Here is a 21,003-nt window from a genome sequence, read left to right as displayed (position 1 = left end):
AAGGTGCATCTAAGTGTAGCCGAGCTAAATCGACACAGGTGAACTTTCCGTGAAAACTTCTGGAGTTATTTCCTTAGTTCAAAGCCCCAAAAATATCTTAAAGGGCATTTTTAATACACGCCTGTTGAGGCATTCCGTGTGATAGCGGCACTTTGAATGTTAAACTACGGGGTAGGATTCGGAACGAGGAAAACAAAGTCAGGAGAAACTGGAAATTGCAAGAAGCAAATTAAAAACTAAAAAAATGTGGCTAGTAATTTAACATTATAGTAAACGTCAGAGAGCTTCTATTTACTGCAAATCGCTAGAAACTTCTGCATGTATATATTAACCCCTTAATGACAAAGCCCGTACATGTACAGGCTCAAAATGCATTGTTTTCAATGGGTTTAGGGACCGCCCATTGTCCTTAATTTTAATTTAACATTTACACATCATAATGCCAATTCCACTATCGTTCAAAGGTTTGTTACTGGATGTAACATAATTGCAAAAAGGGTTTTCTAAAGATCTAACAGCCTTTTAAACTGAAACTTGGATCAACGAACACAACGTGCCATTGGGACACAGGAGTGATGGGAGTGATAAAGGGCCATTGGAGCACAGGAGTGATGGGAGTGATAAAGGGCCATTGGAGCACAGGAGTGATGGGAGTGATAAAGGGCCATTGGAACACAGGAGTGATGGGAGTGATAAAGGGCCTTTGGAACACAGGAGTGATGGAAGTGATAAAGGGCCATTGGAACACAGGAGTGATGGGAGTGATAAAGGGCCACTGGAACACAGGAGTGATGGGAGTGATAAAGGGCCTCTGTACTCCTATGAAGAGATTCCATTAAAATCAGCCATTTCCAGCTACAATAGTCATTTACAACATTAACCCCGTCTGCGCTGGATTTCTGATCCATTTCATAGACAAAATTTGCATTATAAGAATTTCTAAGTGACCACAAATCACCGCTCTAAAACAGTTAATCAGGGACAACCAAACAGGTAAGAGGCAGAGATCATTTTGTAAAGTAACAGCCAGTTTCCTTGAAGAAAAAAAAAAAGTAACTCCACTAACCTATGCGGCCATCTTTGTATCCAAAGTCATAAAAATGGAACAGTTTCTTTTTTTCCAAATAAAAGTCCTGGGCGGCCAGTCCCCAAGCCAAACATTGCTGCCGTGTTATCGGGGATTTTTTTTGTCGCTTGTTAGACGTTTCACGGACGTTGAGAAATTTCAAAAATGATCTGTCAATAAGGAGACACATTAAACCAAACCTTAAATTTTATTTATGATCAGAAACAGTTATTTTGTCCCTAGAGCCAAGATTTTGATCCATGCGATGAGCGCCCCAGATTTCGTGAAGGTGCACGGTCTCAAGGTTTTGCCACACGTACCCTCCTACAAACCATTCGGGGCAACAAGAATTGTTTTTAATGAGTTTAGTGTAATGCAGAAACCGAAAACAGCCAGAACCCGGTAGCATTTCCTTAAACATCTCTAAAAACATAAAAAACAAACTCAATTTCATCTACAGGACTCTACAGCCCCTCACATTGGGGTAAATCTCCCTGATATTCATGTTCAAAAATACGTCAAAAAAAACGCTCTCCGTACATAAATTATATTTAACTGTTTGGACAAAAAAAAAACATCATAAACACGCTTAACATAAAACGCTTCCCCCTCCACACGCAATCACTAAAAACACAGCTAACACTTTCACACCCGTAAGGAACACAGGGCCGTCAGGTGTGCCAATATTAACACACAGGTTTGTTTGTTAAATAAGGATTTTGTTGCCAGCGGTTTAATTGCGCAATCTGATGGGGGCCGTCTGACACCGTCAGGCGAGTTTTAATGTGGAAAGGGGAAGATTTGGTAACAAATCATACTTTCGTTCTGCTGGATGCATGAACACTGATTTTGGCTCTTATTTTGAGGACGGTTTCCCAGTCCTCCATTGTTTTTAAGCCTCCAGTGTAAGCGACGACACAGAAGGGAAGGTTCCGTAAGAATGGACGAGATTTTGACACTTGGCACAGAGGATAGAGAAAGGCCAGGTCCCGAGACTCGCAGCAAAGACCCCCCAGCGAGTTAGGAGCCGCTGGATTTAACGAACATCATTTTGTAGTTGCTCTTGCGTTCCTTGCCCTCCTGGTCGCCGTCGGCCTCTTCTACAAGTTGTGGTTTCTCTGTGGTTTTCTCGTCTTCGCTTTCGCTTTCACTGTCTGTGGAGCTGCAGCTGTCGCTGGACCCAGAAGAGGACTCTGTCCGGGGGCCGCTTTCAGGCTGAGCCGCTTCCTTTTCAGATGGGGAATCCTCCTACCAAAAAAGAAAAAACATCCACGGAACCACATTATACACTTATTTACTCATGGATTTTTATCCATACAAGAGTTGGCAGATCGGCCCCATCCGGCCCCCCCGTCTCTCCTTCTATAAAAGACCCAAACCTTAAGTTGTTGGCAGAGCCAGCTCAAAATGCGAATTATCGATTCATAAACAGTCCAGCGGCTGTCAAACCGGATATTGAAAGTCTCAAACCAACGTGCGCTCAACATATGGCGAGCCAGCCGGCCAGGATCATCGCCCAAGCCTGAGTTTAAGCCGTTCATGGTCGGCTCCTCTCCCGAGGACCTGTTACTGTTGCTGAGCTGAATGCTAGTTTCAATTTGACTGAAATTTATATGAATACTCAAGTCGCCGCGTGTATCGCATCACCCTGCTGCGAGCTCGATGTAGAGTCGGCAGCCATATTGGTTTTATTGAATGGATGAATCTGTGCTTTTCAGTGAGCTTGCTGGCCTCGAACACCAAACATCATAACGCTGCCCCTACATACAGACCATCTCTATGGTTTCTCAGCAATAACCCTAGAATAGTATATATACCTCCCAGACTACAGCAGGAAAAAAAAAAAAACTAATATATGGAGCGTTTCCCAAAATAAACAGTAAAGTTTTGCTATTTTTCTCTCCTTGAGGATTCTCACCTCACTGAACCCAAGCCCGCAGTGACGCCGGTTCCTCCCAGACAACGTGCTGTCGATGCTTTGCTGGAACTGGTGCTCCAATTCGTCGTTCATTTTCCTGTCTTCGTCACCTGCGGGTGCAGCGTTCTCGGGTTAGGTTGCGTTCATAGTTGGTAAGAATGGGAAAAAAGATACACAAGTCCACACATTTTTGCTCCATTCTCTGGCACCAAAAGCGCCTTTGGAGACATGTGCGATGGCCCATGCGGACGGGGGACGGAGCTGCGGGTTAAATCATTGGTAGTTCTCCTCTCCCTTTATTTTTCATCGTGTCTCCTCTTTTTAAACAGCTGTAGTTATTACAATTTAGCAGATAGCTCATTTTTGTGCTTTTACTTCTAGAATCCCAGCGGGATCGAGCTGTGCCAACCCCACAAAGAGGTATCGCAGGTCTACATGATGCAAGAAGAAGAAGCATGGAAAACATATGTTATCTGCTAAGAAATATCAGCAGATAAAATACCATCATTCACAGGTTACGCTCTCTTCGAGACTCTCTATAAACACACAGAATTTCAGTGTCCAGCTGTGTTTTAAAATACAAAATTAAATATATGGGCAAATAGTCTGCTTTTTTTTTTTGTTTTTAGAAAAACAAACTACAGACGGCCAAAAGGTTCACTTCCTCATTCGAAATTCCTTAAAGCATATATGGCATCAAACGCATGGGTAATGAGGGTCCCGGTAAATAATATTATAGGTACACACTGTCAGCAAAATCACTTGTTAAGATTAAATTCACAAATATACATTACCGTTCAAACGTTTGGGGTCACATAAAATCTGCTTTTCTTTAAAAAAAAAAAAACAAGGAAATTTCTGTCTATTAAAATAACATGAAATGGATCAGAAATGGGGTTAATGTTGTAAATTACAATTGTAGCTGGAAAGGACTGATTTTTAATGGAATCTCTTCATAGGCATACAGAGACCCTTTATCACTCCCATCACTCCCATGTTCCAATGGCCCTTTATCACTCCCATGTTCCAATGGCCCTTTATCACTCCCATCACTCCAGTGCTCCAATGGCCCTTTATCACTCCCATCACTCCTGTGTTCCAATGGCACGTTGTGTTCGCTGATCCAAGTTTAAGTTTAAAAGGCTAATTGATGGTTAGAAAAAAACTTTTCTAATTATGTTACAGCCAGAAATTTCTTGGTTTTCCATGAAAATAGCTCAGTGACCCCAAACTTTTGAGTCATAATGTAAGTTCACGTGAACACAGAGCTAAACAGCGCGTAATCTCACGGAACGTTCAAAGCTGTAAATACATATGAATATATAAATACTCACCAGTTCTGAAGTGGGACGTTGATTTGTGATCGCCGATCACCAAGCGTCCGGTGTGCTCTTTCTGGAAAGAAATTATAATATGCAATTGTCTGAAATCTAAATTATTAATGTACATTGAGCCTGTCTGAGTCCTAACTTACCCCCCCCCCCATTCCACAATCTTAAACTTGAGCTAGTCTTTCTACTCAACTACCTACTAAACCGACATCTGAAGAAAAGACCTTTGAGGTCCAGAAAGGTTTAGTAACTGTCTTTTTCTATGCTGGTCCAATAAAAAGAATCACCTTTGACCAAAGGCTCTAGGTTCTCTTGATCTGAGGCGGCCATATCCATTTTCTCAACTTCCAACAACTCTCATGTCTACGGCAGAAACGTTCCACCAACGCACCTCACGTTAGACCGACATCCCGTCATCTTTATGTCACCGAAGATTTCATTATTATTTTAGTGGTACTTCTGCCATGGGCTGACATTTAAGGGTCTAGGCTGGACAAATTTAAGGAACTAGATAGTCATGGCACCTCTCGTTTATTTCTGGTTTCCATACACACTACTGTTCAAAAGTTTGGGGTCACTTAGAAATTCATTTTGGCCATTAAAATAACATGAAATGGATCAGCAATTCAGTGCAGACTGGGTAATGCTGTAAATGACTATCGTAGCAGGAAACAGATGATTTTTAATGGAATCTCTTCACAGGCGTCCTGTGTTCCAATGGCTCTTTATCACTCCCATCACTCCTGTGTTCCAATGGCTCTTTATCACTCCCATCACTCCTGTGTTCCAATGGCCCTTTATCACTCCCATCACTCCTGTGTTCCAATGGCCCTTTATCACTCCCATCACTCCTGCGTTCCAATGGCCCTTTATCACTCCTGTGTTCCAATAGCCAGTTATCACTCCCATCACTCCTGCGTTCCAATGGCCACTATTCCAAGTTTAAGTTTAAAAGGCTAATTAATAGTTAGAAACCCTTTTGTAATTATGTTACAGACAGAAATTTGTTTTCCAAAAAACAGAGTGACCCCAAACTTTTGAACGGTAGCGTGCATGAAATAAGAATATAGGTATAACGATTCTATTCACTTATTAGAACAAAGTCCGAAACCGAATGGTGTTTTTTATATGGTTCATTTTATGAGAGAAGAACCTTAAAAGTGAATACAGGGAAGGTAGAAGAGGCACGCTGCAGCGAGAGACCGGAGTGAGTAGATAATCTAGACACTTGTGGTCATTGGATCCAGTTTTGGGTACGGCTGCCTAAAACCTCGTTTTTAATTTATTGACAAACCTTTCCGGCTCCCATAAGTCGGAGAAATTTCTGCTTGCGTTCTTCGTTTCCCAGGTCGGCTTGATCCCAGCTCCCGTGTCCATCCTGTAAAGCGCATTCATTGAGTGTCAATAATCTTTTAATACCAAGTTCTGATTATCAAATAACTTCACAGAATAAACCTAATGAATTTCTGTAAGATTTGAGGGTTCTCACAATAAACACCCCGTTCCACGCAGCACATCATCCCGACTATGGCTTTACAGCTCGTAATTACGCTGGCAGTTTTAGGTGAAAAGGGGTGCATTGTACCCCTGCCAGTGTGATGGTCAGGGACATTGCAGAGGGGGAGGGGCACGGTACCCCTGCTGCTCTTGGTAAGGAGGGGGGGTGGCACGGTACCCCTGCTGCTCTTGGTAAGGAGGGGGGGTTGGCACGGTACCCCTGCTGCTCTTGGTAAGGAGAGGGGGTTGGCACGGTACCCCTGCTGCTCTTGGTAAGGAGAGGGGGTTGGCACGGTACCCCTGCTGCACTTGGTAAGGAGAGGGGGTTCGCACGGTACCCCTGCTGCTCTTGGTAAGGGGGGGCACGGTATCCCTGCTGCTCTTGGTAAGGGGGGCACGGTACCCCTGCTGCTCTTGGTAAGGGGGGGCACGGTACCCCTGCTGCTCTTGGTAAGGGGGGGCACGGTACCCCTGCTGCTCTTGGTAAGAGGGGGCACGGTACCCCTGCTGCTCTTGGTAAGAGAGGGCACGGTACCCCTGCTGCTCTTGGTAAGAGGGGGCACGGTACCCCTGCTGCTCCCGGTAAGAATGAGGGAATTGCCTCCCAAGTGGTCTGAGTAAGGGGGTCATTGTATTTCTGGAGCTTTTGGGAAAGGACACTTGTCTGTTCGGTTGGGGTAGAGGGGCAGTAAACACTATCCCGCGGCATGCTTTCACAATGAAGCCTGTCTAGAGTAGCCTTCTCACCTCTGCGGGCGGCTCCGCCGTCCTCTTGAAACCCCTCTGGGACCTCTCCGCCGAGCTCATCTCCAAGGCCTCAAACCTTCTGCGCCGGGAAGCCATGGGCGCAGCCTGCTGGGAAATGGAGTCCAAGCGCGGCGCAGCGTCCGTGACGTCAGTCAGTATGTGTCAAAAATACAACTCCCGGGATCCTCCGCGGCAGCGCAAGCGCATTGAGAGCCAGGCTGAAACACGTGGGAGAGACTGTTATACACACAATGATCCACCAGGGGGCGCCCACATCTGGGGAGAGGAAAATGAGGCCTAGCGGATAACGCAGGGCTACAAACATAGATACTTCGGGATATGAGAAGAAGTTTAAAGCATGCATTACTTCCTAGTGTCCCTTTTCAGTTTGACCAGTCCCTCCATACTTGACACCTGCCCCATTTTAGTTGAACAGATCCTCTCTGTTTCCTAAATCCCCCTCTTTTCTTCTCGATGCCCCTTTTTCCTCCCCTGAGAATATATGTCAGTTGTCTTCTGGAGGAAGAAGATACTATGTAGCAAGTCGCAGGAAGAGTATGATTTTAATAATGAACTTCATGGAAATGGTTTGAAAGGCATCGATGATGGGATACCTGTATTCAAGCAGGAGCTTTGGTTACAGAGGCTCAGGTGTTGGCAAATTTGCGCGGGATAAAAAGGATCCAGTACAGTCTGTACGAACCAAATAAAAACTTTATTCTAGAAACACAGAACCTGTCAGCAGATCGGCCTCTTTCATCCCCCAATAAAACAACTACATATACATCACCCGATCCCAGATAATAGGAGGCTGGAGAGGTTAAAGTGAATAAGATTCTGTTGGTTGCTATGGAGATTGCACCATTTTGCTACAGAATTGCACCTACCCTCCACATACCTCTCTCTGGATAAATGATTAATTATATCATAAAATATTATTTAATATTATTACATTATATTATTAAATTATTGAATATTATTAAATTTAAATACATAAAGGGATTTCACTAAACACAGGAGGGAAGTTACTACAAGAGACCAGAATCTAACACTAGAGGTTTAGATGGAGTGGAAGGAAGATTTGCTTTACTGAGAGGGTGGTTGTTAAGCAGAACAGCCTCCCTGCAGAAGTGGTAGAAGCTAATGCAATGAGGGTATTAAACATGTATGGGGTAGACATACGGCTCCTGATTCTAAGACGAGACCAACGACCGATTAAGGTTTGATTCGTGACAGCAGGAGAAACGGGCGACTAGGCGGGGGGGGGGGCCGGATGGGGCCGATCTGCCAGCAGGTCCAATGTTTCTAGAATAAAGTTTCTATTTGGTTCGTACAGGCTGTACTGGATCCTTTATATCCTGCACCAATTTGCCAACACCTGAGCCTCTGTGACCAAAGCTTGAATACAGGTATCCCGTCAATATATAATTCCCCATATTAAAATCATACATAGTATCTTCTGGCCGAGCCGCGGGATAAGATTTCGAGACGTCTTTGGGACCGATTTACTCTTCTTGCTGCAGATATTCTCCGGATCTTGGGTGTCTTCCACCTTCCACTCCTCGTGTTTGAAGTTCCTGCAGCAAGTTCTCAGCGGACGGGAGAAGAAAGAGCGCTCCTGTATTATGTTGTTTTCCACATTTCTCCCATTTTTTTGTTTGTTTATGATACGCGTCTAAGAGCCTTTGTGGGCTCCTTGAATGCTCCCGTGTACATTAACCTTCCCGGAACCCGAACTTTGCCAAATTTCAGCTTTACTGCAGTGAATCCCCCCCCCCCCGACCCCCCCGGCTTCTCGCTGAATAAAAGCCGACTCTGTGTCTCGGGCTTTGAAGCCGTAGCCGTTAAACCGTACAGAATATTTACCTCGATAAATCATTAGAAGGGACTGAAGCTACAATTCCGCCCATAGAAAATAAAATCAGGTATTCCAAACAGTGCTTTATGTGGTCTACCTCGCCGCGCTTTCTCTTCTGTGTTTTGAAACTTCTATATATTTGTCATCTTTGGCCCCGGAACCCCCCCCCCGAGTGGGTCCTGCGTTTTGTTCTATATGTTTTTTTGACCGAAGCCCGTGATTTGAATAGTGATTTTTAGGGCTACGAGGCAGAAACCAGTCGCCTTAACCAGTCGGAGGTGGCCTGGCCACGCTTTGAGGATCCAGGTTCTAAAAGTGGTCTCCCCGTCCCGTTAAGCTGCCGTTTTTTTCTTTCCGTTACCCCAGAAAAATTCTTTGATTTTTTTCAAAATAGTTTTACTTTATTTGAAAATTTTAAATACCAACCAGGGCGGCCAACGGTGGTCCTCAGACGAAGGTCTTGCCTGCTTAGACCTGGAACCTGACCTAGCGGAAAGTCCTCCAGACTTTAGAATATATAATACGTTTAAAGCCTCAAAGAATGAAAGTTAATGCACTAAGAAACCTTTAGACTCTAGGAAGCCACCATCGTTGGCTAAGCTCTCCCCGTCTTACGGGCATCTCGTTGTTCTTCACAAATAACAGACTATCTGCTGTTTGAAGCTTAATGAACATCGTAATGCAGAATATATAAAATATATTAAGGCACAGGCTCCTGAAAGTCAAATAAATCAGCTTAAAGATATCATTTTCACCCAGTGGACTGACTTTGGTGTCATTTTATATAGTAATTTCGGTAGGCATTGGCAAAAACCTGATTTTATCTAATGTTGTCCCTTTATCTGCAGATCTGGAGCTGCTGTTGCTGTCAGTCATGTGATATTTTGGGTGACTTTCCCGGCTCAAACACCGCACTGAGCTGATGCTTTATGGCGATGCTAAATCTGAGAGTCCCACTGGGTGATTAAGACCGAGCCATTCTATTGTCACCCACAGGCAGTATGATAAGGAGTCGGGGTGTTTAGTAGATTGAACTCAAACAAATGGTTAATATGCAGCTGCCTGAAAACATTATATTATGGGGCAAAAACTACAACTGGGGTAAATTTTTTAAAAAACATTTTAATCTGATATTAGGAGTAAAAGAGTGGTAGGAGATCCCCTTTAAACCCTCATTGGGTGTTTTTCTTTGCCAGAGAATCTGCTTTTACATTAAAACGAGATCTTTTTGATTACAATAAACGTACATTAAAGGGACAGTAAGAAATGTAGTATATTAGGTAATAAGTTAGCATCGTGTGTCGCGAATCTTTACTTTTATGAGAACGGGTCGATGTACAAAAACCATTCTGGGGCAAAGTTTGAAAGACGGTCTTGTCACCCTAGCAACAAACGAAAGAGTCCAATGGACAGAATTCATTTGTTGCCATGGCAAGAAGACCATTTTTTTTTTAAACTTTGCATCAGAATGGCTTTTTATACAGAACCCCTAAAGCCTCATGCATGGCGGATATAGTATTTCAGGCTGACACCCCTAACTAATCCCATTTTATTACATTTCATCACTTTCATATAATCATCATAGTAGGAAATAAAATGTAATTTGATGAGTTATCCATATGCCCGAAGATCATATTCTGTGTCCCTTTAAATCATTTATAACATGACTTTTTCCATTCATATTTCGGATTCGGGCTATGGCTGTCCTGGTGTAGACACGGGTTATTAATTATTAGACATGACTTAATCATTGTCATCATTTATTTATAAAATGCCATCATATTCCGTAATGCCCTGCTTACAAGTGCTAACAGCCCCAAATTACCAAAAAATTAGATGGAAACTCTGTAACTAAAAGTTTGTACCCTGGTAACAGGGAAGCCATGCTGCTCCACTTAGACAAAACACTAATGAAAGAATTATTTCTAGAAGGATTTGGGCAACCAAAAGTAGAAATGATGTTCCTTATGCTGTATTCAGTTACAAAAGTGTTCAATTCAGCAGTGTAAGTGGAACAGCACCTTTAAACAGCACCCCCTTCCATTTAATCTACTATTATTGTTTCATTATTTTTTAATTACTGTATTTGCCCCATACAATGCCTCTGGAAGGCCATTCCAGGCATCAACCACTCCTTGCAAGTACCACATTTTGAAATTACCACCAGTCTTCCACTTACCTTACTTTAAATATTCCCTCGTGATCTAATACCCCATATTCCACCAACTTTAATAAACTGCTAAAGGAATAGACCCAAGTATTTATACCATAGTTCCCGCATACCATCTCGCCTCTATTTAATGAGCTATTATTTTTTTACATGGGGTATTCATTTTGAATTACTGCACTTTATCTCATGCAATGCCTCTGTAAGGCCATTCTAGGCATCAACCACCCCTTTTAGAAAATACATTTTCCAATTACTAATTTAAATCTTGCCTCTTGATCCCTGTACCCTGTACAGGGTGTTCAAATTTAATACCCCATATTCTCCCTTATTTAATAAACCCCAAATATTAACACCACAGCCCCCCACCTGCCATCTCTCCAAGACTTAATCTGCTATTGTTATTATTATTATTATTATTTTAATATCTATATTTTCCCTCAAGCAATGACTCTAGTAGGCCGTCTCTTTTTAAACACTACCTTTTCAAAATGACCACCATGTTCCACTAGTTAACTTTAAATCTTGTCCCTTGATCTAATACCCCATACTTTCCAATCTTAAGTAAAACCCAAATATTTACACCTGCCCCACCTGCCATCTCTCTAATACTTAATCTGTTATTAATTATTATTATTATTTTAATATCTATATTTGCCATCAACCAATGCCTCTGGAAGGCCATTCTAGGCATCAACCACCCCTTTTACACTCTACCTTTTCAAAATGACCACTGTGTTCCACTAGTTAACTTTAAATCTTGCCCCTTGATCTAATACCCCATACTCTTCCATCTTTCAAAAAACCCAAGTATTTACACAAAAACCTCCTCTTGGCATCTCTCCAACACTTACTTTTGCTGCACCCACTTTTTTTAACCAGTTTCTATTTTTTTTTGCTTTTTTCATTTTTTTTTTATATAAATAAGAATGTTGTTGATCTCCTTGAAGAATGCACGAAGGGCTTATTTAAGAACAAAATAGAATCACTGAGTTTCCAAATGACAGCAGAACTCTTTCACAATGTCTCATTTTTTAGCATTTGCATCAATATTATCTTTTTTAGCTGGGTAGTGAATGCCACCAACTGTCAGACATACATTCCTAGCAGCTCATAGTGACTGCACAACCCAGAAATAAAAGGGGCATTCATATTAACTACCCCACCATTAAACGTATTATAATGATATCATTGTAAACAGAGTCTGCCTAATATAGAAAGTGCATTTATATTTCCAACCGATATGTTCCTGAACTTGATTCTGGGGAACCTGGCATATGTTTATGTTGGAACAAAATTCTGCAGCTTATATGAGGCTACTTTGTTTTAAGACAAAAAAAACCCTTACAATTCCTAACAAAACTCTATATTTTTCTGCTAATTCTACATATATTAGGCTAAGGGGTGATGCAATTTATTTTCCTAAATTAAATCATTTTGATTTCATTTTTTATTTTATTTTCCAAACTCTAACAGCTCATTGTTATTTACCATTTGCAAAATAAATTGGAAAATATTTTTTTTTTTGGCAGAGTTACCATGGCAACCATAGGATGATGCTGATGATTATGCAGGATCTGCAAACATGAATATTCTTGGAGCAGTTAAAACAAATGATTTGTTTCATTGCAGGAGAAATCAGAACATCTCTTCAACACCTAAATTGTTTCAAAGAAAAAAAAACCATATCATTTTGGTCTGTTCTCCATGGTTCTCAAATTCAACCAATATTTAGTGGCAAAGAGATGATTTATTCAGCAGAGTGTATGCACACACATTACTTTTTAAAAAATATATATTTTTGACATTGTTTTGGCCATTTTGAGAACTCAATTGTTCCTAATCCAGCCTTAGAACAAAGAAAATATTTTTTTAGATGATAAATAAATTTAGGTAACAAAGGTTAAAAAAAATAACAAATGTATTTATTTTATAAATAAACTTCCTATAGTTAATACTACTTTTTGTTTTTTTTTTTGTTTTGTGGAAATTACCGAATTACCTTCTCGTGTCCAATCATTGATTTTGATCAAGTCAATCAGAACCTGTTTTAAAAAACACCAGAAACAGTCTTATATTTCACTACCTAATGTAACTAATTTTCGGATTATTTTCATTGCTTTTAAATAAACCTGCTATTACCTCTTATCAAAATTACCTTTTTTCCCTTTTTTTAAAACCTTGTATTATAAGGATAACGATAGGATTTTAATGATATAATGTGTGTGTTAGGTATTCAATGTTCTTAATCCATGTCCATTAATGCGAATATTAACACAAACTCTGCAATTCCTGAGATTCTGTGGGGAAAATATTTACAATTCATCCAATATAATTAAGTAAAAATACTAAATACCCCCTAAATTCCTTCATAGTTACCAAATATTATTTTATGCTCATAGATCCTGAATGCGACCAAACAACCCCCCGATATACATTATTCTGTCTCCCTATAAATTAATGCGTTGTAAAATTAATCAATAAATATTGTGATTTTTTTCAAAAATAAGATTGCATAATTTTACCTTTTTTGAGCATTGCCAGTGACCAGTGACATAATTCATCCCAATCCTGTTATCCCCAATAAAGGGTTAATAGTGATGCATATTTTAAGAATTTACAACTATAAAATAATTGCATGTTTTTGCATTTTTTTAATAGTATCCAGCAAAACAACAATATAAATACATAAAGACATATGTGTTTTTAAAGGGAAAATTTTGAAAATTACCAAATTATTTCATCTTTTTAAATTTTTTGGGGAAAAGACCGAGAATTGTTGTAAACAGATTAGAATGAACAATTTACCCACCGAGCACACTGGTATTTTTTTGACTGTTTTATGGGTGTATTTCTATTCACATCATTGGTTAATATAATAATTGCATTGTTTTTAGGTAGAATTTCATATATCCGAGGGGCGCACGATCTCTGCTTTCCCGTCCGCTACCCAGCTGAGGTGGTAATCACACTATAGAAACCTAATACGGTATTTCAGAAGCTCAGGCATGCCTAGAACTGGAATAATCGTGATCTGAGGTTATATTTCATTTATGTTGCTTAGATTTTCGTTTTTTTCTTCTTTATTTTGTATTTTCACAGAATCTTGCACTCCTTCCTGGATTTAAAAATCATTACAGACAGAAGTTACTTCTCAGGCAAAGCTTTTTATCATTATATATTACATTGCATTGTAAGGTGTTGTAAAGGTGGTTTACACTCTTAAAAAAAAACCAATAACAAATTTTATTTTCACAGAAAAAAAACAACTCTCGCATCACATTATGAATGGTTTATAATCCAATTAACGGTAGTAAAATTCTATTGATAATTTTCTGTAAAAAAATGTAACAAATTTTAATTATTTAAGTTAACACAATATAGCAAGAAATTGTATCAAATATTAAAATCCACAAATGTAATCCGGTGGTAGTATTTGAGAATAATAACACAATAAATGTAAGAGGTACATTAGAGATAACGTACTTTAACCTTTTCAGTGCCAGTGCACCAATGCACGTTTAATATGGGCTTCTGTTTGCACCCCTTGGCTGATGAAGTGTCAATTTCAATGTGGTTTAGGCTCAGGTGATGAATGAATCACTTTATTCTGTGTTTTCAGTAACATGACTATTTACAGAAGCCACAGAAATAAAATATTTCATTTTCTAACATCTACAATATTTATTTTTTTTACTGGGAAGTACAATTAAGTTTACAGCTGTAAACCTGTGTGTAAACACTTGCAACATTCTGCATTGGAATGTGTGCACATATATATGAATCATTAAAAGAAACCCTAACATGCTTTAATTCAAGCATTGGTGTTCATCAGGTCTCTTATAGGCAATTAGACAATTATTTTAACTGGATTTACTATGTGCTTTTTTTTGGGAGGGGGCGTCCGGTGCAATGAGGGGGTCTGCACTTCTTGAAATGAATAAGGAGCAGATCCAGCTGGCAGGACACATACTTAGGAAGGTCAGGGATTGCCAGTCTGTGACCTGAAGGTGGCGTTTCAAGCACAAGATGTAGCCAACAAAGACATACATTGCTCCCACAATAACTCTGTCATTCCAGGTAACGAGGGGTTAACACTAAGATCTTAGTAACAACCTTATTTACTTAAGCCTTTTTTTAAAATGAAATACCGACTTTGCAAAATAATTTATATATATACATTATTGGAATTGTATTTTTATCAATCAGGTTCAAATCTTTTGCAAATCATGTTGAATTACCCCATAAGGATATTTCAGAAATGTATCAAAATGTAACATTGATAAATCCAAGTTTATGCATTTTAGAATGGAGAACGCAGGATGGGATATCACATGCAAAGGCACATGTTGCATTTGTTCAAAGCATTTCCATGTAGGAAGATAACATAGAGGAAGCATGCAACTTACCTGTCATCATCCCCGAGATTGATCCCAGGTCAGGCTTACCCTGTGTCCCCTCACAAATAAGTGCAGGGTATCAGTCAATTTACTGAAATCCTTCTTTTCTGGAAAAAAAAAATATCCCCACTACCTCTGCCTTCACTGACACTTAAAATGAAATGTAGTTTTCTATAAAGACTTATACCCAGAAAGAGGCATCCATAGCACTTGTCCAAAACTGCCTCACTGGGATGGATGAGGATACTGTGAGTGAGTATTAAGAAGCCCTCTGTATATTATAGAATGTATATTCTGTTACTCGTTCTGTTTCTCCTAGTCTGGAAAGAAAATGTAAAAAAAAAATAATTAAATCCAAGAAATGCAAGCAGCTCCAGTTCTTTCATGCAATTCATGTAGAATAAATGCAACTTTTATTATACTGAAAACTCCCCAATCCTGGCCCTTTTCTGCCTTAAATGGTCCTTATTTTGTATAAGAGCTAAATATTTATTGCCTTGGAGGGTATGGGCAATTTGAATAATGCATTTAGCCATGAAGCTGACTGCATCTAGGGGCTGATATGACGTTTGGAGATATTTTTTTTCTTGAACAAAGAGAATGAAGGAATGAGAGAAGTGGGTGGGCAGCTGAGATGCTGAGAGCTTGTGAAGGTGTCTCCAGGCTGGCTCCCCCACACCCTTCTCTTCTCACTGCAGCCCAGTGTGACTCTCCTGCTAACACAAACAGCTTTTTTTTCATCTGCAGCTTGTCTTCTGTCACTGTAAGTACTACAACCTTCTCTTCTCAGCAATGCCAGTGGATGCTAGCATGTGTTAGGCTATTGTCTGCCTGGAGGATGCACACTGTAGCCCCCCTTTTTATGTGGGGTCCTACAGATGCTTCATGCAAGGAACTTGTTCTAATTTCTTGTAAAGTTCAGCTTTAGCAGGGGGGCTGCAAGAATCTTCAGTTTTTTGCCTAGTTTTGTATGTGAAAACTTTTTATCCAGGATCTGGCACATTCCACTCAACTGCTTCTGGAAGGTGCTTAATGTGAAGGCATCCAAGACAAGGAGGTAGCTTCATGGAAATTCAGATGATTAGCAGAATGATACGTGAATGGAGAGGTAGATGTAGATAATACAGATAGATAGATAGATGATAGATAGATAGATAGATAGATAGATAGATAGATAGATAATAGATGGTTTCTTTTAATTTTAAAGAGGATAATTTCGGTTTAATGTTGTGCAACTTGATGACATCATTTGTACCCACTTATGTGAAATGAAGTTATTAACATGCTTTAGGTTATTCATTAGTGGATACAATTCATCTCATTCGCTAATGCAGGCGTGTGCATGTGTAGTATGCTCATACATGGACACACACATGACAGATATGCAGTTTTGTTGAGGGTGCATTTATCCAGCTGGGGGTCTAAGAAGACCTGTCCTGTAGGATAATAAAGGCCACTCTCAGCTGTCTCCAGAGGTGGTCTCACAGGTCTCTGGCATGTGGCTGGATTAAGGGGGAAAGTGACCCAGATCTGGGTGACATTCCTGTAGTTGGAGATACTGGGTGAATGTACTGGGAGTGCTGGGTCTGTCTGCCCCTCAGGGGTCAAAGTCAGGGGGATCTTCTAACACAATGAGGACATCCAGGGATACAGGTGCAACTAACAACTCATGTCCGTCTGTCTGTCAGTCACCTGCCCCATTAAGTCAAATCATTTCCAGCATTTAATGAATGTCCTGTACCTTATAAACCTGCATTTGCACCCATACGTTTATACATTAACACATAAACTTTCCTAGAAAAGACTAATAAACAGGAAAAAAAATCTAAATATATTCCGAGCTGTGTTTTCAAAACAAATATATTTTGTTGTATTGTTCAATAACTTGTGTGAAACACTTTTAGATGTTGTGTAAATTCCGTAGAATTTGTTACATTCGTGGATAGGAAGCTCCAGGTTTAACTCTTCAGCTGCCGGTGACATGTGCTGCGCAACTCGCTTTTAATCCAATGGACATGGGAGGGTATGGACCTCAAGCCCACCTGGCATTTAAATGGTTAAACAATGCATGCTATTAGGGATTTGTCGCAGGAAAATGCAACATATAAGAATATCTAAAATCCACTTAAATTAGTTGTTTTCAGTGCCACAGAGGTAATTATTACAGCCATCGCTTTGCGCGGGGGGTAATTATTATGAGTGCATCTATTTACAAAAGGTCTGTGAACTATTATCTATAATTTCACCCCCCAGGTGTTAGGATGGGACCCCAAGTCCCACACCCTATGCTGTCCCCCTAAACGCAGGGCGACCCCGAAATTCTCCACCCTGCTACCTCTGTGAATTCCCAGGCTGGATCTCTCCCGATCTGCCCCGGGAGGGGTATTTACCTGCAGGGATAGAACTTTTCCTTATTATTCGGTTTTTATAGCATTTATGTAATGCTCTTTCAGTCATTAACTCATTGCCGCCTGGTTTCTGTGAGGTGCACCCTATTTGCTAAAAGGTCGGGAAGGTTTGGAGGCCACTCATTGCTCTTCTGCTCTTAGAATCCAGGGACATATATAAGGGGGCAATAAGATGTGGACCCCCCTGGCAGCTAAAGGTTAATATTATATTCCCGTGTCTGTGGGTGCAGATAGCAGGTTGTCTGTGAAAATTTAGGAGTAAAACAGTTTGGGGTATGCATGCTTGGATGTTCATATACAGTCATACATACATACATACAGACAGACAGACATTAATACATACATACATACTTACATATAGACAGACAGACATACACACAGACATGCATACATACATACATACATACATGTATACAGACATGCATACATACATGCAGACATATATATATATATATATATATATATATAAATGGCTTTCTCTATGTGTTCTGTATGTATGCTGGATGGGTATGTAGGCATGTTTCAGTATGTATATATATATATATATATATATATATATATATATATATATATATATATATAGGGATACATTATAAGTGATGTCTGTGTGCTCTTATGCATGTAGAATATGCATGTGTGTATTCATATGTATGTGTGTTGGGCTATGTATGTATGCAGGATATATGTATATGTTTGTATGGTGGGCTGTGCATGTATGTAGGATCTGTGTGTCCTGTGTATGTGTCATGTATGACATTCTGCCCCCTCACCCTGTGCTCGCCCCACCAGTAACTCTGTGCCTTGTTGCTTTGCCCCTCACTCTCCTGTCACTGTCACTCAGCTCACTGACCCTCCCCACATTATTCTCCCCCCGTCACCCATTGCTAATTTTATCCCTCTCCCCCCCTCTGCCTATTATCCTGCCCCCCTCCTCCCCCCATGCATTATCCTGTCTCCTGCCCCCCCATCCCCTCTGCCCCCTCCTCCCCCCATGCATTATCCTGCCCCCTCTCCTCTCTTGCTGGGAGGGAGATCCTTCTCCTCCTCCTCTCTCCTCTGATCAGTGCCCTGGCCACTCACTTTCTGATGTTGCACGACGGGAAATGCTTTGAATACTTCCATGGCCGCTGACATCAACTGCCCAGAGTGACAGCCCCCAACTGCCCCAGCACAGACCCCCCAACACCCCCAAAACAAAGTGAGCGAGCAGAGCGCAGCCACAAACTACCCCCTCCAAACTTCTGCAAACCATTCGGACCCTGCTGCTCACCCTGATTCTTCTTTTGGGGGGGGGTCCGATTAGGATTCTGGTTGATGATGTCTAATTGCCCCCCTTGGTCAAGTCATCTCCAAACAGGACCTTCCAGAGACAGAGAGGAGCAGTGGAGGTAATTAGGGGCAGGAGGGTGGCACTGAGTCCTCTAACCTGTTGTGTGTCTTCGCTTTGATGTTGTGCCCCCATTGGGGAAGTTGTGTCCTTGTTGTGATTGATTAGGTGTCCATGTGTCTCTGAAAATGTGCCCCATTTGCCAGGCTCTTTAGATAGGGGCAGTTGGGTTCTTAACTCATTGGTGCCCCGCACTTCACTCTGTGACCTATTCTGCACCCCCTTATGGCATATTGGAAGGGGTTAACTGGCCCTTGCACATCTTGTCAGTATGACACATAGTGAAGATGCCCCCTGGAAGACATGTCAAGGGTTAACTGGTGACTTACAATTTCAACACAAATTCTACCCACCACGCTACTTCGCCTTCGCTTAATGGGTTAATGCCCCGTCTCCTGTGGCCTTTGTATGCTCCTGCTGGCACACAAGAGGTTAAATGTTTAGCGTTGCCTGTTTTGGGGGCAAATGTCGAACTGGTGAATTTGTGTAGAGATGTATTGGGTTAAAAACCAAATACTGTCTGCTTTTATTAGTAAGTGCAGCACGGAAGGGGTTAAATTAAACCCCATTCGCAGTTGAGGGCCAGTCTTTCCTCAGACTGAACATGCTCTGTCCTGGCAGAGACCTTCATGTTGAATGGAGTACTCCACACACTGCTGAGCCACCCAGCAGACACGTGGATCTGAGTCCTTTTAAATGATTATCCCAATCTGTAAAGAATGCAGTGACTCCACCAGCACTCACTTTAACAGGAAGTGCCCAACAAAAGCACCTGAGTGGATACATAATGTCCATTTCTCAAACACTCTGCATTAACCCTCTCTGCCCTGGTTTCTGGCCACACCCTCAGACTTTACATTTTTGTTGGGTACATGCACTCCTCCCCCTCTGACATTAACCCGTTGATGTGCCCCTATTGCCCTCTTGTAAGTGCCCTCTTATGCTTTTGCCTTTAGAAATCTGCTCTCTAGCCATAGTATGAATACCCCAAAACCCCACTGTGAATTAAAGCAGCAGGATTCGCCCAGTTGCACTTCCTTCCTTGGCCACTAGGGGGAGTCAAGCTGTGCTTCTAAGTCCATGCTGGGTTATCTTCCCAGGCAGGTTGGATAAAGTTATAGAAGAAAAACTTTCAGACTCTTCTCACACCCCAACCTGACCTGATAAAAAAAGAAAAGCCTAATTCTCCTTATTCATGTGAAGCCAGGGGAGGCTGCGCCGCATGGTGCAGTAGATGCAGCACATGCAGTAATCTGGAATCCACCCCCCCATTGCCTTTTGCTTCCATTGCAGGTCATGGAAATTGACCTTATAAGAATGCTTAACTCATAAATTGTAAAAAAAAGGCTTCGCCTGGGGGCTGCAAAACTGACTATACCCCGCCTGAAGAAAACCCAAAACCTGTGTCACCCTGGCCAGGGGCAAACAGCACAGTAAGTGTGGCTACATGACGGCTCGATTTCATTTAATTTCATATCAGAGGGAATCTGTGATTAGAACATAGCATAGTGCATTATTTTAATGCTTTTTAGACAAACTACAATGTTATTCCATTACGTCATGCAATTTATATATATATTCTGTATTGTATATTCCTTTAACCCTTTGCATTTGGAACAAACGCAGAAATATATATATATTTATATATGTTTATAAATATATGTATAATTCTTATTCTTGTAATAATTGTAGCAATATTTTTAGTATGCATGCTATCCTGTATGTATTAATTACCCATTCAGGGTATGTTTCATGTGACTGCTGTGTATGGAGCCCTTGGTATTGATCAGCTCTTAATTGTGGAGGACAAAAGCCGGGTAATGTTTTGATGTCATCATCGGAATTTAATGCGTATTTATCTAATCATTTAATTGTTGATACATTGCGAAAAATCAATGTATCGCAGGCAATTATTATGACATTATTATAACATTCTGTTATTGTTTTTACAGTCAATATTTTTGTTTATATACCATTTGTTTGTGACTTTTAACCAAATGGATAAGTAGATAACAGATAAATAGATAGATAGAAGAGAATTCCTTTAATCTGGAATTAAGGACTCTTTCTTACAAAAGTGTGATTTTTTCCCACCTTCTTCTTCAATATTTGCTGTTTTTTTTAATTGTAAACAAAATTAGGGGTTAAAAACTAGAAATCAGACTTTACCGACTTTAACAAAGTGTTACATATGTGTCGTAAATTGAATTGATAGATATTTTAA

At 40.7% G+C, this 21,003-nt stretch overlaps 1 protein-coding gene across 1 annotated transcript; it reads right to left on the bottom strand.

Moving 5' to 3' along the window:
• Positions 1–2,086: 2,086 nt before the first annotated feature.
• On the bottom strand, positions 2,087–6,442 carry LOC149276534 (small acidic protein-like). The gene is made up of 5 exons (XM_089503557.1): positions 6,071–6,442; positions 5,610–5,693; positions 4,319–4,379; positions 2,985–3,094; positions 2,087–2,281 (listed from the first exon to the last, which is right to left on the bottom strand). Exons 1-5 carry the CDS (start codon positions 6,440–6,442, stop codon positions 2,087–2,089), a joined length of 822 nt encoding a protein of 273 aa, XP_089359683.1.
• Between the last annotated feature and the right edge of the window lie 14,561 nt (positions 6,443–21,003).

This window comes from Sceloporus occidentalis, unplaced genomic scaffold, assembly GCF_023333645.1.
Source record: "Sceloporus occidentalis isolate IW3139 unplaced genomic scaffold, rSceOcc1.0.p SCAF_235, whole genome shotgun sequence".
NCBI classification, from domain to species: domain Eukaryota; kingdom Metazoa; phylum Chordata; class Lepidosauria; order Squamata; family Phrynosomatidae; genus Sceloporus; species Sceloporus occidentalis.
The sequence above is the reverse complement of the archived record's forward strand: the minus strand, read 5'-3'. Positions and strand labels throughout refer to the sequence as shown.